At 50.2% G+C, this 24200-nt stretch overlaps 3 protein-coding genes and 2 non-coding genes across 5 annotated transcripts, besides 7 other annotated features; 2 read left to right on the top strand and 3 right to left on the bottom strand.

Annotated features, from left to right (window-relative positions):
* Positions 1-349: 349 nt before the first annotated feature.
* Positions 350-376: a microsatellite.
* Positions 377-1980: 1604 nt separating this feature from the next.
* Positions 1981-16445, top strand: PVX_081625 (hypothetical protein, conserved; the record flags this gene model as incomplete). The annotated part of the gene is made up of 5 exons (XM_001613550.1): positions 1981-2221; positions 2440-2660; positions 2905-4305; positions 4615-16277; positions 16412-16445. 5 exons carry the CDS (start codon positions 1981-1983, stop codon positions 16443-16445), a joined length of 13560 nt encoding a protein of 4519 aa, XP_001613600.1.
* Positions 1999-2024: a microsatellite.
* Positions 3783-3825: a microsatellite.
* Positions 7072-7147: a microsatellite.
* Positions 13489-13560, top strand: PVX_081624. The gene has a single exon. It is a non-coding gene; the product is annotated as a tRNA-Thr (tRNA).
* Positions 14649-14721, bottom strand: PVX_081622. The gene has a single exon. It is a non-coding gene; the product is annotated as a tRNA-Val (tRNA).
* A 248-nt stretch (positions 16446-16693) lies between the features above and the next one.
* PVX_081620 (DNA mismatch repair protein PMS2, putative) lies at positions 16694-20718 on the bottom strand (the record flags this gene model as incomplete). The annotated part of the gene is made up of 2 exons (XM_001613549.1): positions 16694-17003; positions 17234-20718. 2 exons carry the CDS (start codon positions 20716-20718, stop codon positions 16694-16696), a joined length of 3795 nt encoding a protein of 1264 aa, XP_001613599.1.
* Positions 16974-17028: a microsatellite.
* Positions 17853-17880: a microsatellite.
* Positions 19683-19816: a microsatellite.
* A 1694-nt stretch (positions 20719-22412) lies between the features above and the next one.
* On the bottom strand, positions 22413-23975 carry PVX_081615 (hypothetical protein, conserved; the record flags this gene model as incomplete). The annotated part of the gene is made up of 1 exon (XM_001613548.1): positions 22413-23975. One exon carries the CDS (start codon positions 23973-23975, stop codon positions 22413-22415), a length of 1563 nt encoding a protein of 520 aa, XP_001613598.1.
* Between the last annotated feature and the right edge of the window lie 225 nt (positions 23976-24200).

Below are 24200 nucleotides of genomic sequence, written 5' to 3'. Positions count from 1 at the left end.
CGTAACCTCTGGCTGCCCAAATGGACATTTCCTTGGTTGATACCCCTCTCACTTTTATTAATTTTAGTTTTCACCTTACTTTTCATTTTACTTTTCCTTTTCATTTTCTTTTTCTTTTTCGTCTTAATTAATCTCCCCCCCTTTCATCGCCTTACTGTTATTCCACCCACGGCTGGCAGCTGCTCTGGGGGTAGTGCTCCATACCGCGAACGATGCCCACGTGGTGCGTGCATGATGCGATTACATCATCATTAGTACGCCCCTCACAACACTGCATGTCTGTTTGACGAAATGTGTTGGCATATCATCGCGCTGTGTTTGCCTCCCCTGCCCCCTCTCCTCTTCCCTTTTCCCCTCCACATTTCCCCTCCACATTTCCCCTCCACATTTCCCCTCCACATTTCCCCTCCACATTTCCCCTCCACTTTTCCCCTCCAACAATTGTAAAATTAATTCATTCACGGAATTAAAGAAAAGGATTTTCCTTTTTTAATGCCCTTGATCACCCTCGTTGTGTGCATATGTATACGTTCGGATGTGGGCATGTATTCCTACACACTTGTGAGCATCGCGCTTGCCTTCCATTCGTGTATAGAAAAATTAAAGCCTTTTTAATTTCCCCCTTTTTTTTTTTTTTTTTTTTACTGTATATCTCTTCATTCCAGCACAGCATGCGCATTTTTTATCATTTAATTTTTTTTTTTTTTTTTTTTTTCCTCCCCCCATTCGTCATTTTTGTTCTCTTGCCTTTGTTTTTTTCTTCCAACTTTGAGCGGCAAAATGTAAGCAAGTCCACTTGTTAGCGGCTGAAAGGAAAGCGGGGCGTCGCGCGCAGGGCAAACGGGTTTGCAGCCAACGTTGCAGTTGCAGCCAACGTTGCAGTTGCAGCCACCGTCGCAGTTGCAGCCAACGTTGCAGTTGCAGCCACCGTCGCAGCTGACCTTCGGGGGAGCCCAACGTGGTTATTCTTTTGGGGGCATCCCCGGTTAGGTAACTCCTATTCGCTCGGGTTTGCGGCGGACAATCTCCACTCACGTGCGAGAGTTTTTCCTCCCTCCGTAAACGCATCAACAAATGCTGTCCACACAGCGAACATACAATCGCTTAAATGGACGCACCGCTGAAACAAATTTATGTCCACGTTTCGCCTCCCCTCTGCCGCGCACATTTTGGCAATTTCGCGAGGAGCCCCTTCTGCAAAGGGGTAACAGATGGGGGAAGAACTTCCATGGTGGGAAAATCCATCCGTTCAAAATTCACCCTCCTCATCGCCAAAACTGATGTGTAGAAATGGGAAAAAAAAAAAAATTCCTCCAAAGCTGCGGCATTCCCTTATAATGCGCATCACTCTGTTGCCCAATCGCTTAAACGGGGAAACTAAAAGCGCGCACAACGCTTTTTTCATCTTAAGTCGGTTCCCATTTCGCGCAAGCAAAGGTTATTTATCGACAAAATGAAAATGCGAACGTGCAGTTTTTTTTTTTTTTTTTTTCCTTTTTCGTTCCATTTGTAAGGGGCATCATTTATGCTTGTTTCACGCTGCGCCTTCCTTTTTTATGCCTGTTTCGATTGGCATTGTATTGTATTGTTTTTTTTTTTTTTTTTTTCCTCCTTTATGTGAGCTCTTTGTAACTTCTCTTCCGAAGGTAAACTTGCGCATGTGCCTGCCCACGTAGCACTCGCGTGTGCCTTTACCTTTGCGCGAGCGAGAGCGAGTTAAGGCAGATCCGCTCAGCGCACGTGGAGGTTGCCCAGCGTTGGGGGTGTATTTATATGCAAGCACTTAAGCAAGCATATATGTACGCATATACGTATGCTCATACGCTGGGAAAGCTCAAACGTTTGTGAACAGCATGGTTAAGTGAAACAGCGCCAGGGAGATTATTCCACTGTGGAGAGATCCAAGCGGCTCGACAGCAGATTGTGCCAAGCGGCTCCACTGCAGAGGAACGAATCCTGCCCCTCCTGCCACACCGCAAAATGATAAAAATTGACAGAGTACTAGAAATCAACGTGCGCGATTTGGCGCGCGACTTGAACGTTTTTTACAAGAAAAGTAAAGCCATTCGGAACATAGGACGAACGGAAAACGCTCGAAACAGACGTTGCTCAGATAGAAGGACGGTGTCCAAGTGTGGAGATACAGTCACCATTTCTTTGGAAAGGCACATTTTCATTTGCATGCGGAGAAGCGACACCTGGAGGGTGTTCCGGCACAACAGTAATGAGATGGCGAGAGATGGGGGGGTGTCAATTAGAGGGCAGCCACAGTTGGGAAGCTTCTTCATTTTCCACGTGGAAAAATTCAAGCGGAAACTTGAAAAGGCCATTAAATAGAGGCCCCCCCGAGCAGAACGTAGCTGCGATCACTTTTGATTTACATTCTCTGTGGGTACCTGCCCACATATTTTCACCTTCACCCTCCTCCCCTCAACGCAGGCTCCCACAAAATCGACAAATGCGTGTGCATCGGTGACTCAGACGTTCTCCTATTGCAGAGGGGCAACCACCTTTCCGCACACACGTTCGAACGGATAGACAAAAATAAACAGTTAAACGAAATAAAGCTGTTGAGGAGACAGGACCTCTCATCGAATGCCCTTTTCTTCTGCGTGCACGGGGGTTCCATTTACATTGTGGATCGAAGTGGGGCACTATGGGTAAGGCCTCCCAAGAGGTCAGCGGCGTGAAGGGGATAGCGATATGAATAGATCAACGCCGCGTTAGTTGAGTCCACCGCTTGAACATCACGGCTGCGTATTGGGGGACCCACCAGCATGGCGATTGCTCACAGATTGGTCGGCTAGCCGTAGGTGGATCCCCCTGCCGGTGTTACCATGCGGACGCTCCATATCGCTTCTCCATGTCATTATTTTTTTTTTTTTTTTTTTTTCTCCCCCGAAGCAAACGGAAGTCCAAGACTGCCTGAGTGCGGGCACCTCCCCAAAGCAGGTCGAACACTTTCATTTCCAAAAAGGCAACCAAGTGTACTATTTTAGGGTGAAAAATGGGGACACCCTAATTATTGCCTACTGTGAGGACGAGCGGGGGAAGGAGGTCCTCACAATTATTTACAACTTTGCGAGTAAGAAGCTGCAGCAAATTCGTCTGAGTGTCTCCCCTGAAGTTAACCTGGAGGAGAAAGAAAAAACTATTGACTGCCTCGATTTGAACGACAACTACATTGTGGTGCTGTTTAGCACCAACGAGCTGGCCGTTTTCCGAAAGGGGGGGAAGACCAGCAAGTGCAAGTTTTTTAAATACCTTGACAGAAACGGGGCAAGCAACCTGAAGTACTTTAAAAGTAGAAGCTTGCGCGAGGTGGAGGAGTGCACATCTAACGGAGGATCTAACGGAGGATCTAACGGAGGATCTAACGGAGGATCTAACCGAGGATCTAACCGCGCTTCTAACTGCCCCGACGGGGTGAACAGGATTTCCTCCCTGCAAATGTGCGAGGACAACACCCTGCTGCTCACGTACAGCGAGCTCTTCCTCCCCGGCGCAGAGGACAGTGGCAGCAGTCACAAGTACCCCTCCCTCGTGAAGAGCGCCACGAACACGTTAAGTCTCTATTGCGATGAGATAGAGAAGATGTTTTTCTTGCGCTTTCTTTGCCAAGACAAGTTTAGCAACAACTCCCTCCTGCACGACATCAATGAGCAGTTGATTAGAAGCCACAACATGCACATGTGCTTTGTGAATTTACAGGGGGTGCGTACGCACACGGAGAGCATCAACTTGGATGATGAGATTTTCGCCCTGTATGGGGATGCAATTCAAATTTTGAGCAGTCGACTGTCCGGGATGGGGGACTTGGCAGGTGCGGGAAGTTCAGCTAACTCGCTAAGCGGTGAAGGAGCCAAACGAAGGAGGGAAGAGCTCCTTAACCTGAGGGCGTATCTAGACGTGCACGACATAAGCCAAAATAAAAGAAAAATATTTTTCAACGGATTAAGTGAAGACCCCTCCGAAAAGGGCTTCCTCAGCATGGACTTCCTAAAAGACATGGCAAAAAATAAAAGTCCATCTGATGGTGTGCAACCGTGTAGCAACCTATACCTTTGCAGCAGCGATGACTACTATGTACTGCTGGAAAATGCAGAAGACGATTTTAATTTAATTTTATATAAAATAAAATTTCTGAACATGTCAGTATTTTTAATTCATTTATTTTTTTACAACTACCACGATGGTGTGTTGGCAGCTGAGCGGAATGGCATGACGTCCCTGCATCAACTATTTGTTTACTCTGTATATGACTACGGGGGGAGGTACTTCGAGGCCCCCCTGAGCGATTTCCAGGTGAGTACTGCGGCCATCCCATCTGGGCGATGCAACATCTTTGGGCAAGGCCAACCGAGGGGTTCACTCCATTTGCAGAAGTGATTGCCTCCACGTGGGTTTACTCCCCGTTCAACGTGCACACTGTGTACATGTGTATAGCGGCCCACTCCTTTTGGAAAATTTTTTCCTTTTTCCTAATCGTGAAATCTGGGCGATTCATCCAAGAAGTTGTTGCCCATTTACATATATTCACCCCTGCGAGTGGTTTTTATTTTATTTTTTATTTTTTATTTTTTTATTTTTATTTTTTTTTTTTCCCCCCCGCAGTGCCTCTTCCAAATTAAAAACCTGTTCGACTTCCTGGAGAGAGCCGTGACGTACGACCCCTTCCTCTTCAGAGAGGAGGACGACCCGAACGTAATCGAATTGCTCAACTTGAAAAACAGCGGAATTGGCCAGTACAGATATGTCCCCACGAATTTAAACCGAAGCGAGCAAAATAATAACTACCACAACATGTTTTATCTTCTGAACAAGTCAGGCGATAATGAGGTCACGTCCAAATATGTGAATAACTACTATAAGGTGAAAAGGGTAAGCTGTGCGAACGTGATGCAGCCTATCGACATAAACGTGCAGATGCTCAAGTTGAAAACTGTGCTGTGCGTCTCCCTGCGAGTTGTCCTGCACCTGTTGGGCGAGGCGCAGTCGGCTGCCGATGGGATGCTCTCCTCCGATGAGGAGTGCGACGCCGAGGAGGGGCCCGACACCGATGATGGGAACAACACTGGTGAGGGGTACCACACGGATGAAGAGATCCACTTCCTCACCAGGCTGATAAAAAATAAGGCAAAAAAGCACCGAAGGAAGAGACCCAAGTGGGCCCGCAAAGACGGACAAGCCTCTTTGCACATGGGCGGCCACGCAGCAGAACCGCCGAACGGGGGACATCTCGACGATGAAAGCAGCGGAATTGGAAGCGGCCATAGTGAGGAGGAGCAGAACCGAATCAACGAGATATGGGGGCTCTCGATCGACCAGGCGGAGCTAAGCGGAGTTGAGAGCAGCAGTGTTGGTGGCAGCCGCAGCAGCGTTGGTGGCAGCCGCAGCAGCGTTGGTGGCAGCCGAAGCAGCGTTGGTGGCAGCCGAAGCAGCGTTGATGGCAGCCGAAGCAGCGTTGATGGCAGCCGAAGCAGCGTTGATGACAGCTCCTCTTCGTCGAACGCACTCAAAAGACGAAACGATGACGCGAAGCGGAGAGTTCCCCACGGGGTGTTCCTCCACGACGTAGACTACAACTCGTTCAGCGAGAGCCGCGCATCCGTAGAGAAAAACGAAATTGTGAAAAACAAATTGAAGCTCTACAGAAGGGAGATACTGCGGCAGATTTATAAGTACAAAATGTACAGCTACATCATGAAGCTTCTAGAGAGGGAGAGGCGGAGGGGAAGGAACGATTCGGGGTTTTGCACCCCAGGGGGGGAAGACACAACCCTCGATTTAATCTCCGATAAGCCCCCAATCGATAGTAATAAAAACAAACTGACCGACCTTTTCAACATCTTCAAGAAAAACGTAAACGATTCTACAAAGGTGGGGGAAAAAGACAGCCTGAACAGAACCGCCAACAGCGACGGGTTCATTCCAAGCAGCGCAGATGTAAAAGCGTCCAACATCTACGTCATCAGCTGGACCAAATTTAAGTACTATTACACCCCTTTTGACATTGTAAAATATTTTATAATAAACCAGAATTATGTGTTAGTAAAAATTTTTTTTAAATATTTTCGCTTTTTTGTTAACCACAATTGGGAGAGGATATTTGCTTACATTCCGGTGAACACCAAAGTTGAGGATTTTTTTTTTCTGCTCCCGGGGGTTAAGGCAGTGGGGGGTAGTAGCCACCCTGTTGGGGGTGCTTTACCGGGGGAAGGCCCCCACGGTGCATATGCACATGATGGAGCGTCTACCCCGATTGGCGATATACGTGTTGATGGGGGGACCACCTTCCATTCTCCCCATTTTGTAAAAACGGGCGAAACGGATGAGGAAGAAGAATATGCCAAGTGGACTCGAGAAAATGACCCCCCCAAGGGATTTTCCAACCATTATGAAGTACACTCTGATGGTGATGCCTTTTTGGCGTTCTTCTTCAGTAGGTGCATTGCCATAATGAAGAGGACCCGGTTGGTGAAGAGCCGCCTCCTCTCATTCGTCTACGTTTGTCTGAAACAAATAAATGGTGATAACATTTACGACCTTTTTAAGTACGACCCTGTTTTGAAGAGACCCACTTTTGACGAATCGTACTTTTGCGAGTCTCCCCATGTGGGAGCCGTGTTAAGGGAGGGCGAAGAAAAAAGGAGCGATGTTACTCCAGATGGGAATCCCCACAGTGGAGCAGCTCCACGGGGGGAAGAACTCAGGTTGGACAGCCAAATCGGAGGGAAGGCCCCCAATTTTGGGGACCCCCTTTGGGTAAAAAAAAATCTAAAAATACAAATAAAAAGGGACAACATTCCGAAGAAAAACGTGCTCCTCATATACAGCTTCTTCACCCTCATCAAGCTTTACGTGCTCTGCAAAGAGAATCACAAAAATGTAAAGTTCGAAGATTTTGTAATCATGGATGTGTACACTCGGTTGTGTCTGATCCTGGAGTTTGACATAAAGCACATGTCTTTAGAACTCGACCAGGATGGCTACATAAAAATGTTTTACGAAAAATTGGAGGAAATTCTGAGCAACTACCACTTGATCGATGAGCACATCGCATCTGCAGGAGGAGGGAAGTGCGAGCTTTTCACACAGGAGGTTGTCAATTTGGTCTACAAGAAAGGGGAAAACGTTTTGGAGGGCATCCACTTCAACCTGCTATACACCTCGCAGCAAATTTTTGTGCTGTTTTGCTTCAAGACGTTGAGGCTGCTGCAGGGGAGGAATGGCCACCCCGGTGGTGATCGAGAGGGAAAGGGAACGGGGAAGAAGCATAACGCCGCCCGGTCCAGCCGCCTACCCGTGGGTGAATCTTTAGGATCAGCGCAGAGTGCAACGCGAGGAAATGCAGAAGGGGTGGCAGGGCGATCCACCCAGTCGAAGCGAAAAACGGAAATCGACAAAATTTTTGTTTTCCTAAAATATATTTTCTACTCCTTTAAGCATAGAGCCATCTTGAGGAACGATTACGAGTTCGCCTTTTTCTTTCTGGTGATCTTTTACAGGTACATGCACATTAACCTGCTGCACTTTATTTCCATTTTGGGCGACTTTTATAACCTGTTGCCGAGGCAGATAGTGGAGGGCCCCGCTGAAGGAGGGACCGCCCCCCCGGGGGGGGAGCTCTTCGATCTGGGCGAGCTGTTTCGAAGCGGGGAGGGCAGCGGTAAAGCGGTAATTTACGACGAACATTTGAGCCGCATTGTGGGGGGGGAATTAGAAGGCGCCGCGGGGGAGAGGCCACCAGTCGAAGCTGCCCCACTGGTGAGCGCACCTGTCGAGGCTGCCCCACTGGTGAGTGCACCTGTGGAGCCCCCCCCCCTGGTGGAGAAACTCCTGGACGTCTTCGAAAAGGACCTGAACGCCCTGGAGCTGATCAAATATCTGAAGAAAGACTTCGCGCAGCACGCGGAGGACGAAATCAGGGTAGACATCAACATGATTGTGAGCTCCCGAAATAGCAAAACCAAAACGGTACTTAACATTTTCACCTTGTTCAAGAAGATAATGGCCTTTACGCACTACAAAGATGCAAATTTCACGAAGAACTGCTTCCAACTTTATTACAATTTATTTTACCGGGTGGATGTGCACACCTTCTTCCTCATCCTCTTCTACATCATCCTCTTTCACTCCAACGATTTTGGGTACCTAGCCAATTTTCTGAGGTTCTTCCGGAGGGATTACGGGGAAAGCGGTGGGGAGGGGCAGCCTCGCGGGCATGGGCCGCTCCCTGGGCATGGGCCGCTTCATGGGCATGGGCCGCTTCATGGGCATGGGCCGCTCCCTGGGCATGGGCCGCTCCCTGGGCATGGGCCGCTCCCTGGGCATGGGCCGCTCCCTGGGCATGGGCCGCTCCCTGGGGAGAGGCCGCTCCCTGGGGAGAGGTCGGATGAGTGCATAAATTACCTCCTCCGGAGCAGGGCAAAAATGGTGACGATTAACGAAAACTTCGAGCACCTCTACAAATTTGCGAAGCAGATATACTCCAGGGGAGGGGGCGGGTTCCTATCCCACTTGGCCGACCAGAGTGAAGACCTCCTGGCCAACTTAAAATTGCTAAAGTACATGCAGACGTTCGCCAATCGAAAGGGAGAAAGCGAAAAAGAAAGTGGCCCGCCCTCCATGAGTCAGTACGTGCCCACACAGCTTACACACAAAAGGGAATACAACGAAGATATATATAAATCCTTTTCCAAGCTAATTTCGCAGTCGTATGAAAGGATTTCCCCGAACGATGTAAGCCCTGAGGAGGGGGCAAAGGACAACAGGGGGAAGAACAAAAGGGGGAGAAGTACCTATCAGCCCCCTTTCTACAAGAACATCCTTTACGACTCCTATGTCAAGATAGCCATCGAAAAAAATAAATTCCTAATTTTCAAAAATGTAATGCAGAACGATCTCACAATTTGCTACAGCAGAAGGAGGACCATCCAGTTGATTAAACTGCTCCATTTGGAAAGGGAGCACCTTAGGGATTCTCTCCTCTTCGTTATATGCACCTTACATCTACATCGGAAGGTAAAGGTCCTTCCCTTTTACCTGATTCTCTTTCTCATTTTATTTCAAAACGATCAATTGGCGAACGACCAAAAGGAGGCTCTACATAAGGCAATCAGGTACTACGTGGAGTGCTCGAACCGATCTGCCAGCTACGTTTATAACTTCGGCATGTCCCTCGTTTGTTACTTTTCTTTAAACCATCCCGAGTGCATTCCCCAGCTGTATAAATGCATTGTCGCCAAAAGGGAGCACTTCAATTCGGAGCGGAGACCCCCAAAGGGACAGAGTGGCAACGAGAACGACATGCATGATGGCTTCCTCACCGTGTGTGACTTTCTACAAGATAGTAAAATTAAGGCGCACAGGATAAGTGGTGGGGATGCCAGGAGGCAGGGGGGGAGCGATAGCCATAGGAATTACCACCCGGGTGTTGCTCAGCAGGGGGAATCCCCCAAAAGTGATCAAACAAGCGGGGATATAAGCGAACATGCAAGAGAACATCCCCATTTGGGACCATCGCAAAACGGTGATGTGGGAGAGACGAATCCGATTGCGAAGGCATTCTGTAAACTTACGGAGACGGCGGAGGCTTCAAAGGGGGGACTCCCCAGCGAAAGGCACGCCAAACTCCCTCTAGGGGAAATTCTACACGTGACCGGGGAGGAGCCCATGGATTCATACGAGCACACCTTTGATGGGGAAGACCATCTCGGCGAAGTGGAACTTCAAGAAGAAATGGAAATGTGCCAGTGGGGGGAGAAGTACCCCCTTGAGAATCAAATCGACGAGTGCGACGACGCGTGCGATGACGCGTGGGGGAAGAGCCCCGGAGAGAACCGCCCACCTAGGGGGGAAGCCAACCAGAGCGATAAGGAGTCGGACCAACTGGAGGGCATCCTCACGGGCACCGATTTTGAGGAAATGGGGGCATCGTCTGGGGAATCGGCCAGCGAAGGGGGGGGAGCGCAAAAGGGGAGTGACACGAGTGAAGCGAGTGAAGTGGATGCAGCAGACGACGCGGATGAAACTGGTGAAGCGGAGCACCCCGCACAGGTGACCCCCCCAAACGGGGGCAGCAGCGAGGAGGGCGAGGAAGAAGGGGACTTCCCCGCAAATCACATCGCCTGGTACACCCAACGGAAAGGAAGCAGAAGTGCCCCCAGTAGGAACGCCCTTACGTATCTGCTAAAAGAGGCTCGCAGCAGGATTAACAAACACAACGTGAGCAAGTGGGACGTGGGTTGCATCACCAGAACGGTGGGCGCGGTGAAGAGGGCCCTAAAGAGGAACGAAAATAAACTGAAGGGAATGGAAAACACTTTACATGTGCACCATTTCAACAAGAAAGTGCAGCAAAATCAGCGGAAAAAACACATCACTCATAAGAGAAGCGTATACAGTTCCCTCCTGAGCAGCGACCTCTACTTTGCATTTCTGCACCTTCTAGAAGTGGAGGATTACCCCTTTATCTACACCTTCGTGAAGAGGATCCTTTTGAATAATTCAATAACGATTTACAAAAAAATGGCCATCGTTGAGAGGCTACTTCTAAGCATGTACTCCTTTCATGCACAGATGGGAGAAGAAGCGGAGGGGCTCCATCTCCAAGTCTCAACAGATATGCCCCCATTTTTAAAAAAAATTTTTAACCTGCTGGTGATTACGAAGTATTTGCTGCTCCAGTTGAAGGTCAACAGGTTATACAAAATCGATTTGCAAAAAATTTTCGTCGAGGATGGCTATAAAAAAGTGCTAGTGGAAAAATTCGACAAAGAAAGGTGCGAAAAAATTTTGCAAGTTTTGCTTAAAATGGGAGACATTTCGAGGGTGCCGCTTCTAAATATGCACCTCCGTGTGAGGAAAAAAGGACACACCGTTGTGTATGACTTGGGGTGGCCGGATGGACCCAAGGAAAGGGGCAACTTGGTGGAGGGCAGCTTCGTGCAAGGTAGCTTCATGCAGGGTAGCATATTGCAAGGTAGCATACTGCCGAAGCACCTCAGCGAGAACGTGGCGGAAAACCCCAGTGACCATAAGCGCCTGCAGTTTCTCTTCGAAATTGAGGTGGAAAAGCAAATGCTTATGCACTTCCAGAGGAGTGAAAAGAACGCCTTACTGATTTATATCGCCACCCATTTGAAGTACCTCCATTTTAACCTCCATTTTGTGAGGAAAATTATCTTCTACATGTACGAAATGTGTTTGTATTTCCTCTGCCCGGCTACCTACTTTTTGAGGACTTCCTTTTATGACTTCTGCATGGGAAACCTGTTCTCCTCCCTGTCGCGCATCTTGAAGAGGCTATCTCGCACGGAGGTGGTAGCGAAATTGCTCGGCCTCCGTTATGTGTGGATTTGTCTTGGAGAAGTCACCGCAGATGTGGGGGGAGACCCCCCGCAGAGCATCGAAGAAGGGGAACCAAGAGAAGGTCTCTCCAAAATGGAAGCAATAAAAATATTATACGCTTCAAAAATTTTAAACCCTTTCAATTTTCACCTCAAGCAAGTACAAGCGGAGAACCCCCCCTTTGACCAACTCATTTGCGACCACGTGGGGGATTCACAAAAGGAAGTTCAAACGTATAAGTTAGGAAAGGAGGGAGCGTACCATATGGTAACTCACCTGTGGAGTAAATTTGACATCCAGCCGCAACTACACGATTTGAGTTTCCTTCTGAAGGGGCTGAACATTCAGTTGGACCCATTTTACTATGCGAATGAGGAGAGCCACCAATTGATTAAGGACCTCTTCGACGTTAACGAGGACGACTATGTTAAGCACTCCCTCCTGATTACCCTACTGAAGAGAGATTTTACACACCCATTTGAAATTAAAAATTTGGAGAACAATTTGTCCCATTTCTTCCACGCCAATGAGAAGCACCACAAGTGCTTCATAAATTTTTACCTCTACCGTAGTGCACTAAAATTAGGCAATTTAGAAAAGGTGTCGACACTATTAACGCACCTTCTGAAGTGCCCTCTAAAGGACTTCTGCAGAAACGTTGAATTCGACTTCACCAAGTGGATGCTCCTACGAAGAAAGCAGATGGAGAAGTTTTTGCACTTTTACAATGTGATGGGCAGACTTGGGATGGACCACCCCGGGGTCGTAGTCAAACTGGTTGCCGATCATTTGTACCGAGTTGACTACCTTTTGTTCCTCCACCTGGTGCACTTCGATGGGGAGGGAGACCCGTCCACAGCTAGAAAGCACATCCTCCTCAAGCTGCTCATGGTGCTCTTCTTCACATCGCGAAGAAATGCAGACGCTGACTTTTCAGTGAACGATTTTTTCCACTTTTGCGCGGTTCACTCCCCGGGGGGAGGGGACTTACCCTCGTGGGAATGCTACCCCCCAGGGGATATAACCCTCGAGGGGGAATTCTGCAGGGGTGATCAGGGGGAAGCGGCCAGTGAGAGGGTGAGCCAAGTTAGCCAAGTCGGCGAAGCGGAAGGCCCCACAGTGCTCGCCACCCGCAGCGGCAGCTCCGTGGAGACAGACGACGAGCTGTACATTGACAAGCGCATGGAGGTGCTCGATGAGGAGGGCCACAGCTTTGCAGACAGAGAGGACGCCCAGATGGGTGAAGCGGAGCCACACTTTGACGAGAGTTCCCCCGTTGTGGGTACCCCCCTGCTAAGTATGAATGAGGAAGGAGAGTCGTCAGGCGAGCCCTACGAGTACACGGACCAAGAAAAGAGCCTCATCGCGGATATAAACAATTTTTTCCAAAATGATCGCGCTGTTGGCGGAGTGGGTGACGGCGAGGCGCCACGCGGAAGAGACATCCACGTCGACCTGGACGAGAGAAGAATTGGCCAAATTGAAAAGAGGGGCAACGGGGAAAAGGGCGGTCAAGGCGGTCAGGGCGGTCAGGGCGGTCAGGGCGATCAGGGCGGTCAAGGCGATCAGGGCGGTCAAGGCGATCAGGGCGGTCAAGGCGATCAGGGCGATCAGGGCGGTCAAGGCGATCAGGGCGGTCAGGGCGGTCAAGGCGGTCAAGACGGGCTGGTCGGTCAGGGCGGTCAAGGCGGTCAGGGCGGTCAGGGCGGTCGCTTCCGCCGCTTCGACCAGCACGACATGCACAACGCGGTGGCCTCCTTCTGCCGCCAACGCATAACCCTCCAGCAGGTAATCAAACGGGTTGTGAAGAACGAACTGAAGGCAATTTTGTTCCTTCGCTTTTCCAGCAGAGTAACCGTGTTCGGCCTGTATGATAAGGCAAAGCAGGTTGACCACTTTCTCCGCAGCCTGGGCGGACGCAACGTCTTCTTCTCCCTCGAGATGATGGCCATGCTGCTGTGGAGGAGCAAAAGGAGGAGGTCCAGGAACGGGTTCATTTTTCACTTCTTTGCGCTTCTGCACGCTTTGCACTTCCTCCGGGGGGGTGGCAGTGGCCATCACAGTGAGCAGCATGGTAAGAAGCATAATGAGCAGCGTAATGAGCAGCATGGCAAGCAGCTTGGTGAACAGCGTAATGAACCGGCGGAGCGCAACTTCCCCAACCAGGACGACCGCGTGGAGAACAAGGAGGGCCTCCTCCAAAGCCTGACGGTCCTCCTCCTCATCAACCTCACGAATACATTCCTGCCATCGGTGAACAGACTCTACCTGTTGGAAGAGAAGCAACACCTTCTGTTTGACCAGGAGAAGCAGCAGATAAGCGCCAAGCAAGATGTGGCCAATTTTGTCCTTATAATTCTTAACCTAGTCGAAGAGACCTACGTTAAGGGTTATGAATTTGTTTATTTGAGTCTCCTCCTCTTGATGGAGCACGTGGTGGAGCTCTTATGTGACGACAGCGATGTGGTAGTCCCCCCCACCATGGCGCACATCTTCAAGTGTAAAAAGGTGCAAACGATGCTGGACGGTTATGCGAAGGGGTGCTGCCCCCCTGCGGGGTACGGCAAAGCGGGGGAGACGCAGATGGGGGGAAAGAGAAATACCCTCGCCGGCCTCCTCACCCAACAGTCGTACGACCGCATTAGAAGCACGATGAGCCACATTTACCTGAAGCTCCTTTCCACCTGCGACAAGTCCATTGTCCTAGTCTGCAAAATCATCATAGGGAACCGAATCAGCGTGGAGGACGAAAAGGAGTTATTTAAAAAGGTGAGGAGCACCATACTACTCTTCTTCACATCAAATTATTCCCAAATAAAGGCGAACAAAGAGACGCTACTCCTGCAGAACAATCCTAAGGGCAAACTGAAGAGAGACAGAAGCGATTTGTTTCAAACGAAAATTGCTGCCTTCATAAAGGTCCTCCTGGTGATAATGCACTACAACGTTCATTCGTTTAAAAATTGGGAATACTACGAAACCATCAAGCAGATAGTCACCGATGGGGAGTGGTTCCGCATCTTCGACGCCAAGTACGCGAGGGAGTCGGTCGAGATGAACTTCCTCTGCAAGAGGTACACCCGAAGGGGGGGACACCCCCACAACGCGCAGGGAGGAGGGCATCTCGGTGTACATATCAATGAGGGGCTCAATGAGCAGCTCAGTGGGGGCCTCGCTGCACAGCTGAGTGCTGGCCTCGCTGCCCCCGTGGAGGACGCCCCCAACGAGGGTGCTAGCGATAGTGCAGAGGCTGCACATCCGGCAGTCCACCACCGCGAAACGGCGCAGCCGATAGAAGAGGAGGATGACGAAGTAGCCCAGGTGGAAGACCCACACGATTGGGACTCCTCCGATGGCAGCTGTGCGGAAGTGAACAAAACGATGCGGTTTTTTTTGCAAAGCTGCAGAGAGGCGGAGGAGGAACGTTCCACGCAGAGGGACGTCGACTCGGGGGATACCCCTAATTTGCTAAGTTCGAATGAAGTGGTGCAGGGCAGTTCCCCGTGGAGCGGGGCACCCCCGGATGGCGGCAGTGACCACCCCGTGGGGGGAGAACAGAGTAAGCGCGGTGACAAATTGGAGATAAAGGGAGTGATCCCCGGAGTGGCCCACACCGCAGTGGAGGGGCTGTTACACGAAGAGGACCCCCATGAGGAAGACCCCCAGGAGAACTTCCAGGAAGACGACCCCCAAGAGAACTTCCATGAGGAGAACCCCCTGGAGGAGGACCCCTTCCAGTTTAACACCTCCAAAGTGCGCGAAACCATCCTGAACGACTACGGGAAAGGCTTCCTCTCCAAGTACATAAACAGGCTGGCCACGAAAAAGGAGTGCGAAGAGAGGCTGAAGCACGTGGGGAGGAAGTCCCAAATGATGAACCTAGTAAAGTACGCAGCGTACATCCTACGATACTGGAACATCGAAATAGAGGAGTTGCAGAAAGGAGAAAGAGAAGAAGGATTTCAAATTTTAATTTTTTTTGCAAATCATTTTCATTTTTTTGAGAATTTAATAAAATATAAAATTATTCTTAAGCTGTATATGAAGAACGAGCTCAGCCTGGCAGACGAACTCCTGGGGCAGAAGAGTAGGATGTGGTCTTGGTACCGAAATGACATCAAAATAAAGAGCTCCATTGAGGATTACCTCCTGAGGGATATATGCTACACTGACTTCTTCACCGCCAGGGGGGGTAACGAGACGTTTCTGCGCTCATTTAGCCAGGTGTTAAGAAGGGGCCACTGGACTCACTGCACTAGTGGTCCGCTTTCCCGGCAAGAGGGGGACCCCCCCACCAGCTGCTTCTACTTAGGCAATTACCACAACAATAGGGTTAACGGGGCATTTCTCAAAAGCATATACATGCAGCATTACGCCTTTAGGAAGTACTGCAGAGAGGCGGGGGGTGGAAGACACTTGGGGGAATATCTCCCCAGGGAAATGCACCTCAGCAGGGGAGCCACTACCCACTCGGGGAAACACACAACTAAAGGAGGGGAAACAACACATAATCAGCCAAGTCATACGCACCACTCGCATAATGTGCATGGTTACTCCCCCCAAGAGGAGTCCCCAACGAAACAAAGCACCAACCACTTCCCCCTGTTCTTCCTCTCCCTCATGGACCTATACGCACGCACCGCAGACGTTTACGATTTTTACCTCCAGGGAGTTATCTTCAAGTTAATGAAAGAGGAGGAGCTACACCTCACCAAAGCGAAACAGTACCAGGAAGATTTACAAGCATATCTCCAGAACATGCTAAACCAGTATGACCTATATTTGATGCTTCTGCACTATCAGCTGTTTACCTTCCAGTCCATTTGCTGCTCCAACACGAGCACGAATTTTCTGAATCGGCGCGAGCAGAAGCTGGTTCTCTACCTCTGGGTGAGGCTCACCCAGGACCTCATGAAGAAGTACCGGTGAGGAGCATATTTGTGGGGGGGCTCATAGAAAGGGGGAAAGCCCCCACACACCCCTACAGCAGCGGCGATAACCGCAAGATGATCACTTCTCCACCGTCACATTTTTTTTGTGTTTCCCCCCGCGCCTTCAGGTCCAACATCAACCCAGCCAATGCCTTCCTCTGAGCGGCGCACATCGAGTGACCAAAAAAAAAAAAAAAATTTCACAAACGGCCACGGGAATCACCCAAATTTTTTGCATGCAGCGTGGAGCAAATCGTTTTTACGTAAGCGGTGCGAAAGCGCAGTTGAAAAAATTAAAAAAAAAAAAACTTTAAAAGGTGCACTCCACCGTTAACGCGGCTAACTAGTCAACGCTGCTAACTAGTCAACGCTGCTAACTACGCCAACTAGCCAACCCCGCCGCTTACCCATCACTGGAACTTCAGGAGCGGGCCGAGCATCGGCTTGGTAGACATAATCAAAAAGAAGGCGTGGTTGTGGAAGAGGTACTTATACGCGTCGTAGTTCTTGGTCACGATCAGGTTGGTAATCTCGTCGTAGAGCTTTGCGTAGTAATTTTGGAAGCAGCTTTTGATGTCCACGTCGTTTATGATGTACTTGATGGTCGGCCGGCCGTGGGGGCAGTTCCACGGGTTCTTCAGCACGCTCAGCTTCTTTTTGATTTTTATCATTTCGGCCACGTTCAGGGCTTTCCCGACCATGACGGCGTTTCGGCAGGCCCTGTGGGGGAGCAGTGGAGATGTGGAGAAGTGGTGAAGTGGTGAAGTGGAGATGTGCAGAAGTTGAGATGTGCAGAAGTTGAGATGTGCAGAAGTTGAGATGTGCGGATGCGCTGACGGTGAAAACGTGTCGCACGCCTGACTTGGCCGCTTCGCTTCCCTTCGCCTCGCTTCCCTTCGCCTCGCCTCGCTTCGCTTGGCCTCGCCGCTTCACCTCGCCGCTTCACTTACTTGGAGGCCAGGATGCGCCAGACCCTCTGGGGGCGCGGGAAGTTGTAGTTGAACCAGGTGTCCGTCTGCTTGTTGGGCTGACCCTTGTTGCGGATGAACATCTGGAAGCTGGCCTTGTCGTACGTGATCGGGTGCTCCGTCAAGTGGTGCAGCAGGGACATGAAGTCCTCGACCTCCAGGATCTTCCCGTTGAACACGGGCAGGGAGAGCAAGTAGACCTTCACCTGCACCAGCGCGCCCTCCCCCGCAGCGGCGGCAGTGAGTGCGTCCTCCACATTGGCCTGGCCGCTTCCGTCAGCCTCGCCGCTTCCGTCCGCCGCTCCCCCCCGCCTCCGCTTCCGAAGGGGCTCCTCCACAATCTCCACGTCGAACCCGTTGTGCAAAAAGACCTCCAGGTTCTTCTCGATGACGTAAATCTGCGCAGGACTCAACTCCAAGTCGATTTTGCTAATCAGCCTCTGCGACTTCATGGTGAAGACTTTGTTGTACTTTTCGAAATTTGATTTTTCGTCTGCCGCATGCTGGTCTATGATGAACAGCGCGTAGCTCCCCTTCCCCTGGGGTTCCGCTTGCTCCTCCCCCAATCCTACCGGATGGACCGCTCCTCCTCCGCCCCCCCTTTGAAAGTACAACAAGTCAATCTTCGAAATGACAAACCCTTTGTTAAATTGTCCGCAAATTTTTAGCTTTTCAAATAAATTGGACTTAAAGTATAAATCCCTCTGCCCTTCATCAATGTTGCTGAAGCTGATGTGTTCGCTGGATCCTCCTGAGGTGGCTCCGGGGGGAGTCCTCACCTGACCTTCCACCGTAGCAGCCTCCTTAATGCTCAAACTGCTATTAAACAAATCCGCGTACTGACTTACCTGCTTCTCATCAGTTAGGCAGAGGTAGCTGTTCGCCTTCTCCTGTTCCTTCCCCTTTGGGAAAATTATGTTTTTTATTTTTTCGCTGTTTGTTAATGTTACAACGTGGATTGGGTCATAATCAAATCCGCTCATCATTTGTTCCCTGTTGATATACATGTTGATGTCTATGGGGATGCTTTTGATGCAACTCCTTTTTATGTTTTCTTTTAAATCGTCGAAGGAGTACTCGGCTACTTCCGCTACTTCGGGTGAGTCTCCACCGCGTTCGTGGCTCCCCCCTTCAGGTTGGCTTCGCGGCAGGAGTTCCCCCTCACCGGAGTGGTTACCGTCTCTGCGGGGTGTGTCATACTGGGGGGTTTCGCCCCTGTCCTGTTTACACTCCTGTGAGTCAGCCTTAGGGGGGTCCTCCAGCTGGTACTCCTGTACGAGCACCTGAGGTGAGTCTTCCAGTTGGTATTCCTGCACGTGCACCTGAGGTGAGTCTTCCAGCTGGTACTCCTGCACGAGCATTTTAGGCGACTCCCCCAGATGGTACTCCTGCACGAGCATTTTAGGCGACTCCTCCAGCTGGTACTCCTGCACGAGCACTTTGGGGGACTCCTCAAGATGGTACTCCTGAACGCGCACCTGAGGCGACTCCCCCAGCTCGCACGCCCCCTCCAACTTGTACTCGTACGCCTCCACCCTGGGCGCCTCCTCCCCCTGAGCGCCCTTTTTCGAAAGGGACCCCTCAACTTGCCAGCCCTGCCGTGCGCGCCCCGCGCGATGATAACTGCTCGGGAGGCCCACCGGCGCGGGAGAGCTACTCACCCCATTGGCGACGGGAGTGCCCCAAAATTGCTCTCTCGATTGCTCTCTCGATTGCTCACTCGGTTGCTCACTCGAGTCAAAGGGGGGGGTGCGCTCTTCCTGGGGGTGCTCCTCCTTCACTCGCACGCACATCTGGGGGTGCGAACTTTTTGCGAAGCCGCCTCTCCCCCCCGGTTCGTCATCGTCGGAAGTTCGCGGCGGCCACGCCTTTGCATGATGGGCACTTCGGCTAGCGCGGCCATCTTGGTTAACGCGGCCATCTTGGTTAACGCGGCCATCTTGGTTAACGCGGCTAACTTGGCTAACGCTGCTAACCTGGTTAACGCTGCTAACCTGGTTAACGCTGCTAACTTGGCCAACTGCTTCACCCCCGTCGCTTCCACTTGGGCGGCCCCGCTGCGCCATCGGCACCTCCTCCTTGACCCCCCCGGCACTGCCCCCTGCCCGCTCGGGGAAGCTGCCCTCCGTGGAAGCCCCCTCCCAGGAAGGCGTTGTCTTTTTCCCGTTTTGGCCAAATTGAGTCGCTTCTCCTGGGGAGTATCCCCCGAGGGGCGCCTCGCTGGGCAGCAACTGAAGCGGCGCTCCCCCCTCTGCAAAGGTGTCTTCCTCAGGTGGGTAGAGCGCTCCCCCCCCTGCAAAGGTGTCTTCCTCACGTGGGTAGAGTACTCCCCCCCCTGCAAAGGTAGCTTCCTCACGTGTGCAGATTGCCCTCCCGAAGGCGGGGAGCCGTATATTGTTGGCCTTCAAAAAATAGTCCCCGATGTGCGTGTCGACCAGTTGGCTAGTCTGCGGAGTGAGCAGCTTAACTAAGGCCGTCTTGATCCTCTCGCACAATTCATTTTCATAAATAAAAAAAACTTCCCTCTTATCTGGGGTTACATTAATATCAAAATTTTTGGTCTCCGATAGGATGTTGCAAATAATGATGGGGTACAGCCTACTATTAAATTCCCTATAAATGGAGTTAATAATTTTATTAACATTTTTTAACACATGTATTGGTCTACTATTGATGTAGTAAAATTGAATGTCCCTATCTCTCCTGCCACTGTTGCTGTCGCTTATGTAAGCCCTGAGTTTCCACTCTTCTGCGTCTATATTAAAATCGATGAGATTTCCTATGTTTTTTTTCCCATATATGGTATGCACACTCTTCTTAACAGTTTCGTTCCCTCCGTTGGTTAGCAGTAAGTTTATATTTTTTACGTTCCCCTTCACCGTAATGACATTTTGAATGGAGAACTTCACCTTGCAGTAGATTATTGCATACTGTTGCATGAGGAGGAGCAAATCCGACAGCTGCGATTTTATATTTTTTATAAAGTCTTTTTTCCTTATAGGGATATTTTTAAAAATATTTTCGCAACTTACAGTCGTTCCTCTGAGGCGTGCGATTGGTTCTTCATGACTTAATCTCCCAAGGTTGTCAAACGTTAGCATGTACCCGTGGCTACTCTCCTCATGCTTAGTTACTATATGTAAATCGCTTAACATGCAAAGGGAATTTAATGCTTCCCCTCTGAACCCTAAAGTATTTAAAGAACTGTGTATGTCTTCAAATTCTGTTATTTTTGATGTGGCATGCCTAGCACAGACGTTTTCAAAATTTGACTTTTTAATTCCTGCTCCATTGTCATTAACTTGAATCAATTTGATCCCATTTTCTACCAGCTTTATCTTTATCTCCGTCGCATCTGCGTCTATGCTGTTTTCCACCAGCTCCTTCACCACGCTGCTCAGCGTGAATATCACTTGGCTGCTGCAGATGTTGTGGATCGACTCTTCCCCGATGTTCCGGATCTTCATTTAGCTCATCGTGGGGGGTCTCACTGTAGGTGCATGCACAAACACACACATATGCATGCACATACATACGCATACACATACATGTGTGTCTCTCTCTGCGGCTTGTGCTGCCACTCCTCAGAGGGATGCTAACGAGGCAATGCGAGAGACGCCTCTGAAAGGTGCCCTCCCGACCTTAGGATCTGCCTCACTCAAGCAGCTTCAATTTGGGGAAGGCAAAAACGGGGGGGAAGATGGCCACACCAGTGGGAGGCGAAGTATGCCAAGTGAATATTCCCAATGAAACAGAAAAGGGATGAGAAAACAAAAAAAAAAAAATCCCAAACGGAGAGCGAACAACTAACTGCACAAAATGGGGGAGAAACCCAAGGAGGCATAAAAAGGGAGACTCGCAAATGGTGGCCACGTTTTTTCAAAAGATTAGGAAATTTTGCCAAGCTGCATCACCTTTGGAAGACAACCAGAATGGCAAATGTGGGTCTCCTCGCATCGGCTATGCACGCGCAGGGCTTGCGAACGCCATGTGGTCGAAATTGATTTGGGGGGAGTCCTCTCCGTTTGGGGCGAAGTTCGGACGGGGCGCGTCGCCACTGGAGGGAGCAAAAAGGGGGAGCAAAAAAGGGGAGCAAAACGGAAGCGGAGCAGAAGCGAAATGGAAGCGAAATGGAAGCGAAATGGAAGCGAAACGGAAGCGAAATGGAAGCGAAATGGAAACGAACTGACACAAATGGCGAGACGCAGCCGGAGGAGAGACGACACGGAGAAAACGCAAGAGGTGCAATTTTGGAACCCCCCCTTAAACGCAAGCGCCCATTTCCCCCATCGTTGAAATGCCCCGCACGGTGAGCCACCGACCCGCCTCAGAGAAAACTTTGTGAAAAAAAAAAATTGCGCCAAGTTGAAACAGGCAGAAATGAAGTTTGCGCCCCCATGAAGGGAAAAAAAAAAAAAAAAAAAAAAAAAGCGAGACGGAAGAGCGCGGAAGCAGGCCAGGGTGGAGAAGTCACCTTTTCCACATTCCCCGTGGTGATTCCTTCCCAGATGAGCTTCTCAACTTTACACAAAGACGGGGAAGGCGAGCACAACTGCCGAGCTACTGCACTCTTCGCGTGGACGTAGCAGGGATGGCCACAAAGTGCCTATCCCTCCGCAGGGCAGGGGAAGCTATTTATAGGTGTATTATTTTTCATCCCACGGGAGAGAGAGGGAAGCCACGCCGACCCCTCCCCTGGCGTGCTCGCGGGCACTCTTTTGTGAAGGGGCCGAGTGGCCCCACCCCATTGTGCGTGCGCACGTAAAGGCACCGTTTTGAAAACAAAATGGCTCGAATTAAGACGAGGCGGGGGGCACTTCGTTAAGTTTGGGTGCCCCACTGGGGGGCGGCAAAAGGGAAGAAGCGTCGTCGTGGACGAAGTGGCCGCGTGGAAGACGTACCCACGTGAAGAAGGGCAATACACGCAAACGGAGGAAAGCGCTTCCCCCCGCCAAGAGGACAACGCGCAGCACATTGGGGAGCACCCCCTCAAAGCAATGGACGGTTACAAAAATAAGCGCTTCATATGCCCACGCACCTCACTTAGCTTTGCGGCTCCGTCCTGACCACGCTTCTCTCCCTCGCGCATGCGTCTACCATCTCCTCCATTTTTCCGTCCGTTCGCAGGAAGAGGTGTACACACTTGATTTGGCGCTCCCTGTCAGCCGAGCATGTAGTAGCACAGCGCTCCCAACAGGAAGAGGACCGTGTTGACCAAAATGAGTAACCCGCTCAACACAAAAACAAACACGTAAAAAAAGAGAAAGGGATAATTATACATGTAGTAGTAAACAAAATTGACGTACACAAGCACCACTACATAGGCCTCATAAATCTGCATGGGGGGGTACAAATAAATGCGGATTTTCCCAAAGGGGGGACCATATTGGTACCCATCAACCAGGCAGATCTCCGTTGTTCTCCGGTTAAAAACGTTGAAGAAATAAAATGGGGTGTTAAAAAATAAATGAAGTTTATTTATGAAGTTATAATTTTTATTGTTTATGTGTAGCTTTTCGTTTCGAAAAAGGACATCCCCATTTGTGGCAAGTACCTCCGTCTGCAATTGGATGAAATTTAATTTGTCGTTGTAGTCATTGTTCATGTAGGACAGATTCAAAAGAATGTCTATTTTGTATCCTTTCTTTATCTTCAGTTTGCTAATTTCTTTCTTCTTCAAAAAGGGAATAAAAAAATGAAAAAAACTGTGATCGTTGTGTGATTTATTTTTGCCTGACCATTTTTCAAAATTTACCTGACCTGTTAATATATTATTTTGCAAATATGCATACTCCATTTCGTAATCAAAGTGGTGCAATTTTTCCCTCCCCGGGTATTTTTCTCCATTGCCACCAAACGGATGCGTGCCCATCGTTCTCTTTCCCCACCTGTCCGAGCAGCAGCATGTGTCCTTCCCCTTTATGCTGCTTAAAATTTCGCCTTCGAGCGACTTTAAATGGTGCAGGTACGTTTCGTGCGGCGCTCCGCCCGCGCTGCTGCTTATGCAGCTATCCATGCTGCTGTGCACATTGCCGTCCGCGTTACCGTCCGCCGCCGTGGGGCCACCGCCCCCCGCGCGCTCACAGCGCTCCCTGCGCAAGTACTCCTCTATGGGGCTTTTGGCGAGGGAGAACTCCACCGGGTACACATACCTATTCTGGGGGATCAAATAAAAATATAAAAAAAAATAAACCAGCAGGGAAAAAACAATCACCGCGACGTTTATTAGCAGATACGTTACGAGCACGTACAGACAGTGCTTAACATTCAGATTGGGAAAGGCTTTTTTCAGGTGGGCCTTCACCCTAGCATACGTTTTGTAGCCACACTTCGCCATGCGATTTATGCCATGCCATGTGGCGTTCCACGCGCCCTCCTCGCGCCTCCTCTTTTTCCGCTTCCTCCTCTGGTACTTGTACGACAGGTAATCCGTCTGCTTAAGGTAGAAGTACTTCTTCTTCATTTTGCAAAACAGCTTTACGTTTCTGGGGCGGCTGCTGGGGCGCGCCTTCGCCTTGGCCACCGCGCATGGTTCGTCCATTTCGGTCGCCGCCTCCGCGGAGCTGGCGTTCGCACAGTTGAGGTTCGCTTCGTTTGTGCAGTTAAGGTTTTCTCCTTTCACTTCGTCCTCTTCGTTCGATTCGTCCGCTTCGTTCACTTCGCTCACCTCTTCCTCCTCCCTTCCCCCAACAGGACGCGCAGCGTCCCCTTTTCGAGGCAGCATTTTTCAAAAATCGCCCCCCACCACGTACACCTACATTCGCATTATATGCCTCCCCCCTGTAGGTGCATACTTCATGGGATTCAAAAAAAGGAAGAAGGGGAGGAATCGTCTCCTCGGATCTTCCTCACTCTTCGCTCATTTCACAAAAGAAAATTGGCCAATCATGTGCAATTCTTTGCGCGCTGTTCGATCTGCCCTTGCAAGGGAAACACGCGCAGACAAATG

This window comes from Plasmodium vivax, chromosome 2, assembly GCF_000002415.2.
Source record: "Plasmodium vivax chromosome 2, whole genome shotgun sequence".
Classification (NCBI taxonomy): domain Eukaryota; phylum Apicomplexa; class Aconoidasida; order Haemosporida; family Plasmodiidae; genus Plasmodium; species Plasmodium vivax.
This window is presented reverse-complemented; position numbering and strand designations above follow the sequence as displayed.